We start from the raw sequence: 20,233 nt of genomic DNA, 5'->3' as shown, positions 1-20,233 counted from the left end.
GACCAACTTCGAATGTTGTCGTCACTGGTCGGATGACGATGACGATCTGATCTTCTGCATGTTTTTTATTGGGGGGTTATATACGGAGGAACCCCCTGGGGGAGCACGGGGAGAACATGCAAACTCCACACAGAGAGAAAGGCCCTTACGACGAGATAACCCACCTGGGCAGTAGGCACTGAAGATATGGGGGGGAACACAACCACAGCGCCCACAGTGTCCCAGGCGAGAATCGAACTCAGGACCTTCTGACTGTGAGGCGACAGCTCTACCACTGAGCCACCGTGCCCCCTTTACTATGACAGTAAACTGATTATCTTTGGGTTGTGGACTGCTGGACAGGACAAAAGAAGACATTTGAGGATGTCATTTTGGGCTTTGGAGAAAAAGTGATCGGCATTTTTCACCATTTTGTGACATTTTATAGACCAAACGACTAATCGATTAGTGAAGAAAATGATCGACAGATTAAACGATAATGAAAATAATAGTTGCAGCCCTATTACGTTTATTTCCAGGATTTTTTTGGGGTACCAATTGCAATTGGTTGAAACTCCTAAATCACTATCTATATGTACCCCCCCCCCCACAGAATTAAGGAGCTGTTCCCTGGGACAGAGATTGAAATGTTTGCCCATTTCATCGGTGAGTCTCTGAAGAAGACGAAGGCCAGGGAGTTTGTTCCTTCTCAGGAAGAGATCGTGGCTCTGGTGACCAGACAAGAGATGACTACCACAGTCTACTGCCATGGAGGAGGCTCCTGCAAGATCTCCATCAACTCACACACCACTGCTGGAGAGGTGGGCAAGCTGTGTAAACACACTGTTAATGTGTCGCTTTTTCTAGATTGCTTTAAAAGATGGCAGACGGGACATAATGGAACAAATTCTGAGAGGAGATCTGTGATGATCACTTTCTCAATTATTCAAAATACAACCAGATATTTGTGTCAAAACAGGGTGCCATGTAAAAAGGAAACGTGTGAATTGTTGACATCCTTCCCCTGCTTTGTCCAGGTGGTGGAGAAGCTAATCCGAGGCCTGGCTATGGAGGACAGCAGAAACATGTTTGCTCTGTTTGAACACAACAACGTTGACAGAGCTGTGGAGAGCAGGGTCATTGTGGCTGATGTTTTGGCCAAATTTGAAAGGTGTGTTGTACATAATAGAGATCACCAGAGTAATTCATCCTCCACTAGATACTGTATTTGATATATTATTATGCCTGCTAAATGACTTGTGGATTTGTTGTCAGAACTTGGTAATGATCAGGCCCAAGAAAAAGACAAAGAAAATACTAAACAATGGAGCAAAAAAGAGATGGAAGTGTCTGGCTCAATGGCTCATGGTCTTCTCCTTTGCCACCAGGCTGGCTGGCAGTGAGGAAGCAGAGGATGACGGCCAGTGGAAACTCTACTTCAAACTCTACTGCTTCCTGGATGTGGAGAGCATGCCTAAAGAAGGAGTGGAGTTTGCTTTCATGTTTGAGCAGGTGTGTTTCAGTCATCATGTTATGCTACCATGAGGGTGTTTTCAATCAGTCAAATGAACATAAATAAGGTGTCCGGGTAGTGCAGTGGTAGATTCCCTGCCTATCAACACAAGGGTCGTGGGTTCGAGCCCCCGTGTTACCTCCAGCTTGGTCGGGCAACCATAAAGGCACAATTGGCTGTGTCTACGGGTGGAAAGCCGGATTAAAGGGATAGTTCACATTTTTTAAAGTCTACCCCTATACGCTACTTACCAATGATGACGTTGATTGGTACAGTTCCTTCTCAGCACAACCCATGCTGTTCCTCATAGTAGCTCTGGAAAGTTGGGCAAAAACAAATGCACCTGTATGTCCAAAACAAACGCACCTGTATGTCCCAGCTGACTGAGGCTCACTGAAATGTACTTGCTGTGACTGTAGATGACATTTCAGTGAGCCTCAGTCAGCTTGTACCTACAGGAGTGTGACCCCAGTGACCTTGCATTCGTTTTGGGGAACTGGGGGGAATAGCGTGATCCTCCTACACGCTGTGTCCTGCTGGTGAAACACCTCGCTGTCAGGTGAAAAGAAGTGGCTGGTGACTGCGCATGTATCAGAGGAAGTATGTGCTTATAAAGAAAAAACATTGCATGGATGCAACTGGGACGTATCCTCAGTGATGTACCCTGGGGTCATAGGATGTTTCGGGTCTCGCAACATCATACACCCTCGCCCAGGTGACCCAGCCGGGGCTGGCCAAGCCCCAACTTACGTCCCAGTAGCTACCCACGGTCAGCCCTCTAGGAAGGGTCGAAGGTGGTCACGTGGTCAGGGCCACTCAATCCGCTGCTCCGGAACTACTCTGCCGGGACCGGGGGAGGGGGAGGGCTCTGGTACGTAGAGGGACCGGGCTCTGTGGGTTGCCACCCGGCCGGGCTCCTCCCTTGTCTCACCAGGTCTACGACCTGTGTGCTGCACCAGACTCCCCCGCTCCAAACATCTCATTCCGAGGTGATGGTATCTTAGTGGACACCATGCAGTACCAGTACTTGGTGGCACTGCAGACTCCACTTGTGGCTTGAATGGCCCTCCTAAAAGGCCTCTTGTGGATTGTTGGGCTTCTTCCTCACGGAAGACGCAGGCTGGGGTGCTAACCCATACTGCTCCCGGGTGCCGTCCCTGTTCCGGCTGTCAACTGACTCCAGTAGTCACTAGTCTATTCCTGGTTGTCACGTAGTCGATTCCTATGAGTCACTGGCTAAGCCAGGCTAACTTATAAAGAAAAAAACATTGCAAGGATGCAACTGGGACGTATCCTCAGTGATGCTAGTCTAGCAGCTAGTCTACACCTCTCCTCACATCAGCAGAGGGGGTGGAGCAACGACCAGGACAGCAGGGGGAATTGGCCAAGTACAATTGTGGAGAAAACGTGGGAGAAATTTGAAAAAACTGGATAAAAAAGATGAATAAATATAATAATAATATAATATACATTATCAGCTGGCGTTGATGTTTTACTCTGATCCTGCTCCTCCAGGCCCACGAGAGTCTGACCAGCGGCCACTTCCCCGCACCCGAGGACACGCTGCAGCACCTGGCTGCTCTGCGCCTGCAGTTCCTCCACGGAGACAAGACGCGGCTCAGCTGGAGCCTGGACGCCGTTTACCCCGTGGGCCGCCTGCGCAGCCGCATCCTGCACTTCACCAAGGCGGGCGGGGCGGGGGCCGGGCCGGGCCACACGCTCGAGCGCCGGAGGACCAGCTTCCTGGAGGGGACGCTGCGGCGCAGCCTGAAGACGGGCTCCATGAAGAAGCAGCGCATGGAGGAGGAGCAGATGCTGGAGATGTGGATCAAGGAGGAGACCTCCGCCACCCGGGCCAGCATCCTGGAGAAGTGGGCCCGCCTCCAAGGGCTGGACCAGCACCAAGCCATGCTCAAATACATGAGCATCATCAAAGAATGGCCCGGCTATGGCTCCACACTCTTTGATGCCGAGGTAAATCTTCCATTGTGCCTTAGAGCAGTTATTCCCACAGGTGGCTGACAGGAGATTTTATTTGCAGTTTGCAGGATTTCTTCCCTAGTCTTTTATTTAAAATGTCTATTTTAAATATCAGTTTGTTTTACTGATGAGAGGAAAACGAGAGCCTGAACTCCACCTGAATGCACCTTTGTCTCATTTATAAACTCAAGTAAAAAATGTGTATATGTTTTCAATAACAAATGGATAAAACAAAGTTGTGATTTATCAAACTTATATCTCATCGAAATTGTCTGGTTTATGTGGTAGAAATCATTCATTACCTATAATGCCAGTAAAACATCGGCCTACTCTCTCATTCTGTCTGTGGGAAAGAATGTGGTTTCTTGCTGAGAAGACACTTTTAGTCTTCCCAGAGAGATGAGCACAAAAAACCTTCTCCATGTTCCCTGATGCATCAATAAATGTTCCTCATGTATCTATCATTCTAACATCTATCTATCATTTGTTCAAAAAAGGCTGAAAGGGCACATCTCAGTTTTCAAAGTCAAGGAGGACAAAATACTCACATTTCACTTGATTTATTGGCTCACGTCACAAAAAACAAAACGCTTACGCGTTTCGGCAAAGAGCCTTCTTCAGAGCGTTCTTCAAACGCTCTGAAATGTGAGTATTTTGTCCTCCTTGACTTTGAAAACTGAGATGTGCTACCCTTTTCAGCCTTTTTTGAACATATTTTGGATTTTGGGTTTGGCACTCCACTGAGAAACCCATTGTTGAAGCGCAACCTTCTTTTTCTAAACATCTATCTATCATTCTAACATCTATCTATCATTCTAACATGTTTGCATAAGAACTCCAGTTTGATATTAGTTTCATTTTATAACAAACAAATCAAATGTTATCTGACCTTACATGTGAACAATGAATGTTCCATGTGTGCCATTGTTTGAACAATGAAATACAACGAGAAAGACCACTCTTTTCTCAAGTCCATTTTAATTTGTGTGTGTGTGTGTGCGTGCGTGCGTGCGTGCGTGCGTGCGTGCGTGCGTCTGTGTGTGCGTGTGTGTGTGTGTCTGTGTGTGTGTGTGTGTCTCTGTAGTGTAAGGAAGGAGGCTTCCCTCATGACCTGTGGTTGAGTGTGAGCGCTGAGAATGTGTCCGTCTACAAGAGAGGAGAGCCCAGGCCTCTGGAGACCTTCCCATACGAGCACATCATTTTCTTTGGCGCTCCGCAGCCCTGCACCTACAAGATCACTGTGGACGAGAGAGAGATGTTCTTTGAAACACCGCAGGTACGTCTATGTCTCTGATCTTCTCAATCAGGATTTATAGAAGAGGGGCGTCTGGGTAGTGTAGAGGTAAAACCACTCACCTACCACCAGGGGGCGTCTGGGTAGTGTAGAGGTAAAACCACTCACCTACCACTGCCTGGGTAGTGTAGAGGTAAAACCACTCACCTACCACTGCCTGGGTAGTGTAGAGGTAAAACCACTCACCTACCACTGCGGAGACCCGGGTTCAATTGCCGGTAGTGGTAGTGCCAGCTTGGTCAGACGTTCCTACAGACACATTTGGCCATGTCTGTGGGTGGGAGGCCAGTGGTGAGTCCTGGTCGCTGCACCAGCGCCTCCTCTGGTCAGTCTGTTTGGGGGGAGGGGAACTGGGGGAGATAGCGTGAACCTCCCACACGCTACGTCCTGCCGGTGAAACGCCTCGCTGTTAGGTGAAGGGAAGCCCCTGGCGACTGCACATGTGTCGGAGGAAGCTAGTCTACGGCTCTCCCCAGATAGGCAGAGGGGGTGGAGCAACGACCAAGGACAGCAGGTCGAATTGGCCAAGTTGGGGAGAAAATGGGAGAAAAATCCGGAAGAAAACTTGATTAAAAAAAAAAGGATAAATAGAAGAGAATCTTTTATATACAGTATACATCTGATTTCCATGTGCTGTTTTGGTGCTTTCTGGTGACTGTGTGGTCCATCTGTGCTCTACCAGGTTGGAGAGATCACAAAGATCATGAAAGCCTACATCAACATGATTGTGAAGAAGCGGTGCAGTGTGAGATCTGTGTCCAGCTATGGAACCACCTGGATCAGGTGATGGACACCCGATATGAACTCAATCACACCTGAGCCAAAAGGAGCAGGGGAAGAGAAGCGTATAGGAGACAAGAGGAACAAATCACCTCCGCAGAGATCATGCCTCAGAGCTTTTGACTGACTATAAATCAAAGCAAAATAGACAAACTATGTTCAGAAAGACTCAAAGAGACACAAATGTTGTGATGTCCTCCCTGCTTGTGGCAAAATTCAGAACATTCTAGCGTCTCGTCTGCACAATTATAAGCTTTACAGCTACCTTGACTGAGTATTGCTTTCCTCCAAGCTGAGAAACCATGTTATGCTCACATTATTTACACTGGTCATTTCTCACATGTTGCTTCAAATAGCTTGCTTTAGGCATCAGACATCTTTTTAAATTATTGTTTTAAGGAGGTTTTAAGGAAGTAAAGAAGCCCTGTCTCTCAAATCACATACAGACATTCATACCTAAATTCAGACTTTTTAAGTTCAACTTCCCCCCAAAAAAGTGTATTGCCTTCAAGCCCACATCCCAAACAACTGTTTGAAAGTGAGTTGAACCTTGTTTAGCATCCTTATTCAGTGACCCCCCCCCCCCCCACACACACACACACACACACACACACACACACACAGAAAATGGAGGCCCACTGTTCTAAACGTTCTCCTGAATGGAGATTCCCTCAGGTTAATGGGCTGTAAGATACCAGGGAGATGATCTCCCTCATCTTGCCTTAAATGAGTTTCACTGCTACTAAGTGATTTTGTCTGCAGGTTTGTACTCATAGTTTCACTACTAAGTGATTTTGTCTGCAGGTTTGTACTCATAGTTTCACTGCTACTAAGTGATTTTGTCTGCAGGTTTGTACTCATAGTTTCACTACTAAGTGATTTTGTCTGCAGGTTTGTACTCATAGTTTCACTGCTACTAAGTGATTTTGTCTGCAGGTTTGTACTCATAGTTTCACTGCTACTAAGTGATTTTGTCTGCAGGTTTGTACTCATAGTTTCGCCCTCCAGGAATGGAATGTAATATTTGGGGGGTTGAGTGTCGTGGTGGGGTGGTGGCTACGACTTCCCAGGATGCATGTGCCTCTAAAGCACAGCCGCGTCTTGAGGAAAGGGACATTTGCCTTTTTCTGAATGTATAAAGGAATCCAATGAGTATAACCACTGCATTAGTGGAGATGCAATGAGTATAACCACTGCAATATTATTTTCACAAAAGGTGCCATTTGCTAAAAACAGTAAAAGAAAAAAAGATTTGCGCTTCGAAATGCAATGCGTTATTCTAGGACTAGCACTCAAGTGTTGAGCTGTTTTATTGGTTTGTTTGAGTTGGATGTTTGTCCTTGAAACCTTTTGTGACGCTGATGTTCAAGGAATATGTTTTGAGGAACAAGCATGCTCATGTTTGGCGAGTCTGTGTCTAAAGAATGTTGTGTGTGTTTCAGATGATGTCCAAGGCCATGTATTTATTATGTATGGAGAGGAGAGGGCGATAGAAGCTTAGACTCCGAGAGAGGGGATCAGTGTCATGAAGATGGATTCATGCAATTCTGTTCAATAGTTGTGTTGCTCTATTTGTGCATTCAGGGACAGGGAATTATTACAGATTTGCTCCGTTTTGTGCCCTTTTTCTCTGAGCTTTTGTCACACTGTCCTCAATACCCAGGATGCTCAGTTCCTTTTGTTGTCTTGTTGAACCGGAGGATATTTCCCTTGAAGGACACTAAAACGCAGGCCTACGCCAATCAAGCTCTAGTCTGTGAGAACAGTCTACATACATACTCAGTTTAGTCTTTACCTCACATCACATCACTGTCTCGGTCTTCCATTGCTCTCCAATCTTACTGACTTTAGGCTATCTGGTCAGCTGCCGGCGGCCACACCAGAGACTTCTCTTGCCATTGACGATGACTGTACTTATTTCTGTTGCTTGTTTTGAAGAAGAAGAAGAAGAAGAAAAAATCTGAAAATGTTTTATAACTGAATTTAAAGATGCTTTAATAAATTATTGTATTTCACAAGGTGTGTTATTGTCTCATCTTCCATGTTAAGAAAAGGACGTACATCTACCCAACTCCCTGGATCTCCGTTTCTTCATGCATCAGGCTTACTATGAAAATATAACACGATAAAGCCAATGAAATAACTTCTTAAGCTCAACTTATATATTAAGCTGTTCTAAACAACTGTGTTATCATTATAACGGTACATTTCCCAGAGCAGCCTTAAGGCTGTGAGTTTAAAGTTGTCCATTGTTTCACTCTGACATTAATTTGTATGAGGAAACCCAGAGGCATGAAATATTCTTATAAAGCATAAAAGGGATCAAAATGTTTACATCCACGCATCTCAAGTGCCTCTAGTCTAGCTGGAGGAGTCCCAAGATTTTGAAGAGAATAAAAAATATTAAAGAGAAGAGTACATATACAGTAGCTTACAGCTGTCTGGTTCTAAGTAGTTACCTATGTTGACCTATGTTTACAATCAAGTACGCTGAAGGTTCACATGTGATCATCATTCAAACACACACACACACACACACAGTATATAGGCTAATAATGCAAACCATTTCTGAACTGGCTGCTTTGTTATGTTGCCATGCCAACAAGCACACTAGTCATTGTTCTCAGTCCAACATAATATACTGTAGTGTGTCAAATGTCTGCTTATATGACAGCTTTATGTGAGAGCAGGCAATATATGATATGGTGGCCTTCAGTTTTTTGTTTTTGTCCTTAGAATAATATACATTTATTCGATTATGGTTATAGCATACCCAATATATTTTTATATCACTCTCTCCAAATTATGGACTATAGCTACTTTGACATACTTTCAGCTAGAGACTCAATTCCGGCTATAAAATATTTGAGTAATTTTGCTGTTGTATTTAACTTTTTAATACTTAAAAAGATATTAAAATGTGTATTCTTATTCTTATTTTTAAATATGATGAAGAGTGAACAATGACATCTGGTGGCCAAATTGTAAACACTCTAAAAAGTTTAATAACTATTATTGTTGTTGTTGTTGTTACGTTTACATTTCAAGCTGAAGCAAGCACACTTCCACCTGCGTTCAAACCTGGTTCAAAGTTCAAACCCACACATTTTCTCCAGGAAATGTGTTTATCTTGTTAGCCCTCATTTTCTTATACATTATAAATAGTCTTCTGGGGTGGTTATAGGTGATCACGTCACATGTACTGGTCGTTAGTGAAATAAATAACCAGTGTTGGGCAAGTTACTTTCAAAATGTAATATACTACATATTACTAGTTACTTTCATTTGAAAGTAATAAGTTACTTTACAATATTACTTTCTGTGTAGAGTAACTCATTACTTATTACACTACTTTTGCATTACTTTTACCAAAACAATAGCAGCAGCAGAATGACATCGCCGCGCCGCCCCGGAACCATCCCGAAAAATTATTTCAACCGCCTTGAAGTCAGTGTAAACAATCCAAAATTCTAAATGTTATCCTTTTCTTTTGTTATTGTCATCTATATAGTGGTTATTTGCATAAAAACACACAGTTTGATTAGGAAATGATTGTATCTTTTTAAAATATGTGCTTTGATTTCATAAAATGTAACTCAATTTGTAACTTGAGTTACTTGACAAAGTAACTGGTATAATATTACTGAAATCCTATAAGTAATAAGTTATATTACTGAGTTACTGCTAAAAGTAATATATGACATGTAATGTGTTACTTTTGTAATGAGTTACCCCCCCCCCCCCCCCCAACACTGTAAATAACTGACATCAGGAAGAGAGGATGGGCTCATAGACCCATAGATATATATAAAGGCTAGATGGCTTAAGGCGGAGTCAGCAGCGTCGTTGAACGGCCGTCATCTTGCTACAGTGCCTTTCTGGTACGTTCTATGGTAGCTGGTGACCTGCACAGACAAAAATACTCATAACTCGCTGAAATCTTGACGGATTTACAAACGGTTTGGTTTATTACAAGCATATTCCGTTCCCGAGATAGACCAAAAAAAAAAAAAAAAACACTAAAAACACTATTTTTTTGATGGGCTCCAAATTACACCAAAATTAAACCGAAGCATCTATGCCATGAGAGGGATTCAGGCACAAAGTTTCATGCAGTTTCATCAATTTCCCTAGGAGTTATGATCATATGATGTTGCCATACTAACCCAACAACAGATGCTCATAACTCCTAGTAGCTCCCTGTAGCAAGATGGCCGCCATGCGACGACGTCGCTCTCCATTGGCCGGCAGCGCGGGTAAGCTATCTAGCCTTTATATATATCTATGCATAGACCGTCTAAAAAAGAATGAGCTCCACGGGCTTTAGGACCCTGCAGATGAGCAGAGCAGTGTGAACATCACATGACAGAGTCATTTTGAAGCGAGGCAAGCTGATGATGTTGCTTCCCGAGTCAACAGAGCGACGCCGGCAGCTACAGTTATAATAACCTACAGTACAGTTATAATATACAGTTATACATGACAGGATAATGTAGCCTATAAAGTTGACTTAAAACTAGTGCGAGGCCTTTGGGGAGGTACTGTGGACATGGCTGTGAAAATCCTCTTCTTCGTTGCAGTGAACTTTGCCTATTTAGCTGTAAATGGAAACTTGGTAAGAAAGAGGAATTACAATTTATTCGTCGGCTAATAAATGTTTCTGCTTGTACTTATTTTGCCTTGGTTGGAGAAGTGAATGGGAAAAAAGGTGACGCAAATCCTCCCTGGATATATATAAAAACTAACGTATATTTTCTTGGCAAATCCCTCATAGAATGGATTAAAAACGCACCCTCTTGTTTCAGTGCACAGGCCTTTGTAGAGTGCAATATTTGTGTGAATGTATGGACGTCACTGAAACTTTTATTTGGTTAAGGATCAATGTTTGTGGCATGTATGAACCCCTGCTAAGTATCATATTGTGTCTATATGTGATAATATGTCCAAATTGGTGACACTTCTAAGGCAATTACGCCTCACGTCTACCTGTTGCCACACTAAATGCTTTGTCAGTCAGACCCTACTAACTGTACCCACCTCTTGCAGGTGTGTGGGGAGAGATCATTCTCCATAGACTACAAGAACAACTGTTTCCTAAAAGATGGGAAGCCTTTCCAGTACATATCAGGCAGTATTCACTACTCCAGGATCCCACGGTACTACTGGAAGGATCGGCTGATGAAGATGTACATGGCGGGGCTTAATGCAGTCCAAATGTAAGCTGCACACTTGGGATAATGTCACCATACTACCTAGCATACTGTAATTTATTTCAAATAGTTTTTATTCGTTTTTAAACAATACAAACAAGAAAAAACAAAACCCGTAGAAGACAGACAATACAAAATAGGTGCAAGGTTGCATGATGTCATACATGTATACAATCTCCTGAACAATTGTGATGCAATGACAACCAAGTGTAAAAATAAAACCAAAATAATAGAGACAAGGAAAGAACAAGAGGGGGGTGGGAAGAGGGTAGGGTAGAGCTGTTAGGGGCTACTAATCTAAAGTTCTTGCGTCAAATTCCTTATGATAATAATCTAAGAAGCAGTGCCAAGTCATTTCAAACTTTTCCAGAGAACCCTGGACTGTGCATCTGACTTTTTCTAGTTTAAGAAATGACATTACCTCCCGAATCCAGCGTGAGTGTGATGGAGGTGTGGACGATTTCCAGCTAAAAAGAATACGCCGGCGAGCTAGTAATGTTGAAAAGGCCATTAGATCTGATTGATGTCTGGATATCCCACTGTTGCTAGGGGCCTACCATACTGTAATAACCTGACTACGGTATTCACTGCTTGTCCTGCAGATATGTGCCGTGGAACTTCCACGAGTCCGTACAGGACGCGCACAACTTCACAGGGGATCGAGATTTGGAGCATTTCTTGGACGTGGCCAATCAGACCGGCCTCCTGGTCATCCTGCGCCCAGGGCCTTACATCTGTGCAGAGTGGGAAATGGTCTGTTCTGATCTCCTACTTACATCTGTGCAGAGTGGGAAATGGTCTGTTCTGATCTTACATCTGTGCAGAGTGGGAAATGGTCTGTTCTGATCTCCTACACTGTTCTCTCTATGCTGCCTATACATACATGTATATCATACATGATGTATGTACACGTACATACATACATCTGTGCAGAGTGGGAAATGGTCTGTTCTGATCTTACATCTGTGCAGAGTGGGAAATGGTCTGTTCTGATCTCCTACACCAGTGGATCCCAACCTTTTTTGTGTTATGTACCCCTTGAGCTGTTTTACCATGCCAATAGTACCCCTCACTCATGCGTGTCGATAATTCTCCTAAATGTGTTATATTAAACTTATATTAAACTTTTAGATGACCTCTCTAACACATCTCATTATTAAAATAATTTGAATGACTCATCTTTAATACAATTCTGACAATTTTCAATTGGAAAAAGTAATCAGTTTTTATCATTTTGGAAATACATTGTAATCCCCCATCTTTCCAAGTACCCCCTGCAAGCTGCTGAAGTACCCCTAGGGGTACACGTACCCCTGGTTGGGAATCACTGTCCTACACTGTTCTCTCTATGCTGCCTATACAGTGATTCTCAACCGTTTTCATATCACATTACAGCCACAGAACCCTTTGACGAGATTTTGTCTCTCGGACCCAAATCTGAGAATATATTTATTGCTTATGATGACGTCCATGTTCCCATGGCTATCTGTAGAGAGCTAGAGAGATAACAGTGATCGTATGATCAAAAGAGTCTTCTACCGTCTCTAATTGTGGTAACTTCTTGTAACTTAAATAATGGAGACATTTAACAATTAATTAATTTGCTGGGGAGTGGGGGGGGACCCCCCCTGGAATCTCCTCGTGGAGCCCTGGTGGTCCGTGAGAACCACTGCTTCAGTCCTCTGCCATACATGAGACAAAACATTCAGTGAGGCAGAAGTTCTGACAGTCAAGTGACATTTTGATGCCGAGCACCACTAAGCTGCAGACTTTGCATTGTCATCTCTGACAACCTGCTCTGGCCGTCAGCCGGCTGACTGATTGTGAAATCTGTAGCATGATCTAACTGCTGCATCCTGTCTATCTGCATCCTCTCACTGCTGCTGTGCACTTGATGAAACGGCTTCTTCTGATCAGTCTTATCTCATGTTGATATGACCTGCTGACATTATGTGTGCTCCTTCCTCAGGGTGGATTGCCAGCGTGGCTCCTCCAGAAACCAAACATCATCCTTCGCTCGGCTGACGCAGGTACAATGTTGACGCGGCGCCTCCCTTGTCTTCGTCAATCGTTTATTAGTTTTGCCACTGATTTATCTTCCTCTGCTCCAGATTACTTGCAGGCAGTCGACAACTGGCTGGCAGTTCTCCTTCCCAAAGTGAGGCCCTGGCTCTATAGCCACGGGGGCAACATCATTAGTGTCCAGGTAGAAGAGCATTAAAGCAGCTATGAGCAACTTTTTCGATTGTTATTAAACAGTATAAATTGAATATCAATGCATCACATCTTACCTCTAATAGTCGACGAGACCAACGCAGAGTAGTCTCGCTTGAGCCCCGAGTGAATCGGCCAGTGTAGGCTGTCTGTGGCCAGGGAAGATCAGGAAGTGAAATGAAACGGTTTGCAGCAGCCACTTCGGCCATAACCACAAAATAACTTCCAAAAAACCTGTTAGAATATAACTAGAGATGATCACGAGAGTATGCGTGGCGTTCACATTGTTTATGTTATGTTGCTAGGCAGCGCAAACGGCGAGGCAGGCAGCTGCGTTTCACTTCCGGGTTTCACTTCCGCGTTTCACTTCCGGGTAGCCGGGCCGGCGGTAAGGAGAGAGAGAGAGAGAGCCCCCTGTTGACGCGAGTTTAGACAGACACAGACTTAATAATCATCCAAGGGAGCAATCTCCAATTCACACGGCTTTGATCTCAGCTACTATTATAGGTAAGATGTGATGCATCAATATTGTAATTATACTGTTTAATAACAATCGAAAAAGTTGCTCGTAGCTGCTTTAAGCAGGTGCCGATAACACTCAACTGTCAGTAATGGCTTCAACTCACCGTCCTTCTTCATCGCAGGTTGAGAATGAATATGGAAGCTACTTCGCTTGCGACTACAACTACATGCGCCACCTGAGGACTCTGTTCCGCTTCTTCCTGGGCAAAGACACGCTCCTGTTCACCACTGATGGAAACACAGACAAGGAAATGACGTGCGGGTCTCTGCAAGGATTATATGCCACTGTGGACTTTGGCACAGGTCGGTATTGTATGCAGGCAAGAGATAGAGATGTTTCAAGTTATTTACAGAGAAGTTGCTGCAAAGTATGTCCAGTATGTACATACTACACATACTATGTACATACTACATACTATGTACATACTACATACTATGTACATGTATATTAACCGCTGCCATTTCTTTCCTCATCCAGACACCAATATAAGTCAAGCCTTCAAACGACAAAGGAGGTTTGAACCCCGAGGCCCCCTGGTTAGTTACATGTTATTTACATGTTACCTGGTTAGTTACATGTTATTTACATGTTACCTGGTTAGTTACATGTTATTTACATGTTACCTGGTTAGTTATGTTATTTACATGTTACCTGGTTAGTTACATGTTACCTGGTTAGTTACATGTTATTTACATGTTACCTGGTTAGTTATGTTATTTACATGTTACCTGGTTAGTTACATGTTACCTGGTTAGTTACATGTTATTTACATGTTACCTGGTTAGTTACATGTTATTTACAGTACATGTTACCTGGTTAGTTACATGTTATTTACAGTACATGTTACCTGGTTAGTTATGTTATTTACATGTTACCAGAGCTCTGTACTACGAAGCTAGTTTAACAGATCCGCGATAAGTCCCTTTGATCTGGTTTGACTGAACAGGATCAAAGCTATCTAGTTTAAGGATACTACGACGGTGGTTTTCTAGTCGATAACTGAAGCTGGGATCTGCCTGTGCATGCGCACGTTTTTCGCTCGTGCACAGGCGCGCGTCCACGAGAAAGAGGTGCGCTAGCCAATCACATTATGAACAGCTGAGTTGATCCACGCCCACACCCATTTCCACACCCATTTCCTCATTCAGCGCAGCCACACAGTGTGATCAGAGATTTTTGCGGATATTTAATGTATCCGCGATTTAATGTCAGAATGAAAATCCGCGTTGGATAGTCTGCTGAAGGGCTGTCTAAAGCAGCAGCTTGTATTCACATCAGTCATTTGATTTACTTTGATCAGCGATTTCTGTCTGATACAGCTGCATTGATACAGGCAGCAGCAACAAATGTAAAAGTGTAATCTCAGTCTATACATTTCCACAATCTGTAAGCCTATTTAGACCATAGATTTAGAAACGCATGCTCAATGAATAATGATCTCTATCACTCATGTGTGTGGTTGCACTGATCGAATAATTCATATATAAAATAGCCTAGTATAAAGCCTAATAGCCTACTATAAAAGAGAAAACTGCTGAACTGAATTGAGACGATGCGGGCATAGTTATCATTGATAAAAACTAGCCTATTTTTGCTCATATATTGGCATACAGCCTACAGGACACAGTTCCAGCTGAAAGATGCAAGAATAGCCTGCATATTTAGTATTGGGGCTATCCCATATTTAAACTAATATCTATATTATATGTATGGCTTTTCTGGCATGTAGGAGAATATCACCCTCACTCCATTTGAGGGTCCGTTCATGATATGCGCCGCGGTGATTAATAGTGATCATATTTCTCCACGCATCGTTGAGCTGTTAAGACATAAAGTGGTAAGTGGCTTAATTTAATTATGTAGCCTACAGAGCCACGAATGTTTTGCTTGTTCTGTTCTCAGTTGACTGCAATCTATTTTTCATATGGCGATCTTATGAATGGTGAGTGACTCCAGAGAGCCGATATTATATGGGTCTCTCATGGATTTTGATCTTATCCTCTGAAGCTAACCTGGTCGTGACCAGGTTAGCTTTGCAGCGTCAGTTGCCATGGTGATTGAAAGTTAACTTGCTTTGTAGTACGGCTAAACCAGGTTTAAACTCAAACTTACTCGGATAAGGCATTAAACTAGCTTCGTAGTACAGGCTACTGGTTAGTTACATGTTATTTACATGTTACCTGGTTAGTTACATGTTATTTACATGTTACCTGGTTAGTTATGTTATTTACATGTTACCTGGTTAGTTACATGTTATTTCACCTATTATTAACATGCAGTAAATGTGGGCGTCTGGGTAGTGTAGCAGTAGATTCCCTGCCTACCAACAGGAGGGTCGCAGGTTCGCACCCCCGTGTTACCTCCGGCTTGGTCGGGCGTCCATACAGGCACGATTGGCTGTATCTGTGGGTGGGAAGCCGGAATGTGTCCTGGTCACTGTACTAGCGCCTCCTCTGGTCGGTCGGGGTGCCTGTTCGGGGCGGAAGGGAACTGGTGGGAATAGTGTGATCCTCCCACGTGCTACGTCCTGCCGGGGAAGCTCCCCGCCGTCAGGTGAAAAGAAGCGGCTGGCAACTGCACATGTATCGGAGGAAGCATGCGTGTGTCTCCCCAGATCAGCAGAGGGGGTGGGGCAGCGACCGGGGCAGCAGGGGGAATTGGCCAAAGTTGGGGAGTAAATGGCGGGAAATCAGATGAAAAACATGCAGTAAATCAGACAACTAACAGAATAGTGTGTTTGACATGCTGTGGTGGTTGTTTAGATTGATAGGTTTTCTTTTATATCAGACACAGGTTTGTGTTCCTACCTGACATGTTTCGACGGTAATACTTCCGTCTTCTTCAGAGGTGTCACTAGATGGTGTGGTGACACCTCTGAAGAAGACGGAAGTATTACCGTCGAAACATGTCAGGTAGGAACACAAACCTGTGTCTGATATAAAAGAAAACCTATCAATCTAAGTAAAGTATAGACACTATGAACCTTTTTGGATTATGTGGTGGTTGTTGTTGCAGGTAAACTCAGAGTTCTACACTGGCTGGCTGGACCACTGGGGAGAGCAGCATGCCAAGGTTGACACTCAGAAGGTCAGCAGAGTGCTCAGAGACATGCTGTCCATGGGGGCCAGCGTCAACATGTATGTCCCCCAAAACCCTCGTCCCTCAAACCTGCTTAACACACATTAGTCACCAACATGAGCTGAAGTTGCTCCTGAGAGGTGGAAGACACCAATCTGTGTCTTATCAGAAGCACTGATGGACAATGAGGAGTACAGTTCCCCTTGAATCACCTGACCCACCTTACCTTACCACCTGACCCAGTCCCCCCTCTCTCTCCTCAGGTACATGTTTATAGGAGGCACCAACTTTGCCTACTGGAATGGTAAAGTAAATTGATTTCTTTCATTATCAGTATCTTAATATTGATCGTCTCGGTGTGTTCCAAGACAAGGGATTGAGATGCGGATAAAAAAAACGTTATTTGTGCTAATGTGGCTTTCCTGCGTCATTCTGCCTAAAGGTGCTGATCACGACACCAGGTTCCGCTCAGTCGTGACTAGTTATGATTATAACGCCCCGCTGTCGGAGGCAGGAGACCCCACTGACAAGCTACTGGCCATCAGAGATGTCATTCAGCAGGTACATACGCACCAAGGCTGTTTTATCCTGATCACACGTGTATATCTCGTTTTCAACGTATAAAGATATGAATTTATTTGTCACTGTTTTTATACAGTTTAGAGAAGTTCCATCTGGTCCCATGCCACCAGCCACTCCCAAGTTTGCGTACGGCTTTGTGACCCTGAGAAAGGTATTATCATTCGTTGTTGTTCTTGCCGATGACAGTTTGAATAGTTTGCAAGACCACACACTTGACTGTGAATCATCAAAGATGGCAGCCGTGACTAATATCACACTGTGATTCGCACGCCTTTAATAGGTTGGCAACATCAGCAGTCTACTTGACACCCTCTCACCCCAAGGCCCCATCAAATCCCAGCACCTCCTGACATTTGAGGAGGTGAAACAGGTATGAATCCTGTGTGAAGGCGCTGACGCTGTAGTGTTGTTGTGACGGTAAACTTCTTGAAACATGGAGAACTTCTAGACTGTTGTGTCTGCATCCTGTCATGTCTATTGTGTTCAGTACTATGGGTGCATGCTGTATCGGACCACGCTGCCCAGGGACCTCACACACCCCACGCCTCTCATCTCTCCACTGAATGGGGTTCATGACCGTGCATATGTGTCCGTCAATGGGGTAGGTGCTCACAAAGAACTTTTGTTGTCTAGCCAATCAGGTGGCCCGGTTTGGGGAAAACACAAATATGAAGTTAAACATGAGATAATAAGACCAATTTCCAAACACGTGTTTATACAATTGTGTGATTTTGTGCGTGTGTGTGTGTGTGTGTGTGTGTGTGTGTGTGTGTGTAGGTGTTCCAGGGCTTGCTGGAGAGAGACACCGCACTAGTGACAAATGTCACTGGGCAGCAGGGAGACACCGTGGACATCCTAGTGGAGAACATGGGCAGAGTTAATTTTGGCAGCAAGATCAATGACTACAAGGCAAGGGGAAAAGTCCCAATTATTTCATACAACAATAGTTTAGGTAGAATATCTACTGTTGTGAGCTCCTGTTAGAGGTGCTGGCAAATACACAACTCTTTATTTTATTTTTTAAATCTGATGATGTATGAAGTCTCTGTGAAATAGAAGCAACATGCACACAGTGCCAGCTGGTTCATTGTATGTGTAATGCAGGGCCTCGTGAGCAACCTGATCCTGGGTAAAGATGTGCTGACCGACTGGAAGATCTACCCTCTGGATGTTGATGGAGCCATAACCAGTGGATGGCCTCATTCAGCCAGGAAACACTCCTCCCCTGCCCTTCAGAATGAGCCTCCGGTCGGCCCAGTCTTCTACATGGGCACCTTACAGCCCAATGGTCTGGCATGGGACACCTTTCTCAAGCTCCATCACTGGACCAAGGTGAACACCTGTTTTACAATCAACAACACAGGGATGCAAACTAGTCCCAGGACTCACCTATAGTCCAGGCATTTTACGCAAATATGTGGGTCAACCTCACACTAATTGCAACAAAACCAAACTCAACTGATTTTGTATCCTCAATATGTCCTCAATGAAGGAAAAAAGTGTTAAGGAAATGTATGAAGGGAAAGTTTTGAAAATGACCTAAATATGATGGAAGCCTATGGAAGCCTTTTTTTTTTTTTTTTTTTTTTTTAATGTGCCATAAATCTCATCACTTATATCCTGTATGTGTTTTTTGCTTCAAGGAGAAAAAAAAAAAATAAATAAAAAAACGTTTTTGGTAGCATCATATAGGTAATTTTCAAAAATTTCCCTTCATACATTTCCTTAACACTTTTTTTCCTTCATTGAGGACATATTGAGGATACAAAATCAGTTGAGTTTGGTTTTGTTGCAATTAGTGTGAGGTCAAGTGACATTTTTACTGGACTACTACTCCCAGTGTCATTTCAACAGCCTCAAATGGCTCAGAGTAGAAGAAAGAGTAGCACAGATCAAACTATGCATGGTTCACAGGATTGTCAGCAATGCTGTACCAAAATACCCCTGTAACTACTTGACCAAGGTTAGTGACGTACATGGTCACGGCACTAGAGGGAGCCCTACCGACATAGTTCCAGCTAGGTGTAATAGTTGACAGAACTCATTTCATTACTCAGCAGCAGTACTATGGAACAGTCTACCAGCAGACCTCAAGTCAATAAACCCCTACATCTCCTTTAAGTCATCAGTAAAGAGCTGGATCAGGAGAAACAGAAGCTGGGTTTAAATTGTATTATATTAGTTCTTATTCATCGTATTGATTTTATTGGATTGGATTTTATTAGATTTTGAGCAGTATATAATTTTTTTTAATGCTTATTTCATTATTGATTGTATTTATTCCCTATGTCCTCCTCCCTCCTGTGGTAGGCACACCCACAGGCTCTGACAAGTGCACTTTCACCATGCACCTTTACTCTTACCAGTACATATTCCACAGACATTTTCTTAAAGGACCGCAATGGAAACAAGCTTTATTGTGTTTTATCCTTTTGATAATAGTGGGCCTATGTATGTATGTGTTCATTGTCAATCAAGTCTTCAATCAATCAAGTCACCTTAGGTGACAGTCACCTTTTTCATCCCAAAATAGGGCATTTGAGTGAATGATGTTGTGTCTGCCCTGGTATATCCGTCACCTTTTTCACTATCCATGACTCTGCATCCTGACTGTGCACTCTAGTGTAGGCGTACTGGGAGCTGCATGCCCAAATGCTTATGTGGTCTCATTGTTTTGTTCTCAGGGTCAGGTGTGGATCAACGGTGTGAATCTGGGACGCTACTGGCCAGCCAGGGGCCCTCAGCAGACTCTGTACGTGCCGGGCCCCTGCTCAGCACCACCCGGCCCAACAACATCACAGTGCTGGAGCTAGAGGGGGCCCCGTCACACCTGCGGGTCCTGTTCATGGACCGGCCTCAGCTCAACAACACTGCCGGCAGATCTTGACAGTGCGTTTTCCATCTGTTAATTAACATGCATCTGTTGTTCAGGGCACGACGCTACTCAACATTCCCTTATATATATTCAGTTACATCTCGATTCATAGAAGCGCGTCTACAGGAAAACACGAGGCTTGGACTGAAACAAAAGTCAGGTAATGCTCATAAACAATCCAGCTTAAATATGAAGCAGTTGCTCA

At 43.8% G+C, this 20,233-nt stretch overlaps 2 protein-coding genes across 2 annotated transcripts in view; both read left to right on the top strand.

The window, feature by feature from the left end:
• The window catches only part of LOC310781630 (unconventional myosin-X-like), a gene marked incomplete at its 5' end in the record, with an annotated part of 36,130 nt that extends 28,575 nt beyond the window's left edge, over window positions 1–7,555 (top strand). Inside the window, 6 exons of the mRNA XM_083642232.1 lie at window positions 593–800; window positions 1,017–1,150; window positions 1,368–1,491; window positions 3,008–3,466; window positions 4,557–4,748; window positions 5,449–7,555. Of these exons, the coding sequence (XP_083498358.1) occupies window positions 593–800; window positions 1,017–1,150; window positions 1,368–1,491; window positions 3,008–3,466; window positions 4,557–4,748; window positions 5,449–5,553 (1,222 nt within the window). The 3' untranslated portion in view covers window positions 5,554–7,555. The remainder of the gene's footprint in view (window positions 1–592; window positions 801–1,016; window positions 1,151–1,367; window positions 1,492–3,007; window positions 3,467–4,556; window positions 4,749–5,448) is intronic.
• Window positions 7,556–9,957: 2,402 nt separating this feature from the next.
• Window positions 9,958–20,227, top strand: glb1l (galactosidase, beta 1-like). The gene is given in 17 exon segments (XM_083642441.1): window positions 9,958–10,161; window positions 10,593–10,762; window positions 11,359–11,509; window positions 12,726–12,786; window positions 12,868–12,962; window positions 13,615–13,795; window positions 13,971–14,029; window positions 16,509–16,630; window positions 16,835–16,875; window positions 17,014–17,132; window positions 17,230–17,304; window positions 17,434–17,523; window positions 17,641–17,754; window positions 17,931–18,062; window positions 18,258–18,485; window positions 19,838–19,916; window positions 19,919–20,227. Coding segments are annotated over 17 exon segments (1,905 nt in total). The 5' UTR covers window positions 9,958–10,095; the 3' UTR covers window positions 20,041–20,227.
• Window positions 20,228–20,233: the final 6 nt, after the last annotated feature.

The sequence above is a fragment of the Poromitra crassiceps genome (genome assembly GCF_964638095.1).
Source record: "Poromitra crassiceps genome assembly, chromosome: 8".
NCBI classification, from domain to species: domain Eukaryota; kingdom Metazoa; phylum Chordata; class Actinopteri; order Beryciformes; family Melamphaidae; genus Poromitra; species Poromitra crassiceps.
The sequence above is the reverse complement of the archived record's forward strand: the minus strand, read 5'-3'. Positions and strand labels throughout refer to the sequence as shown.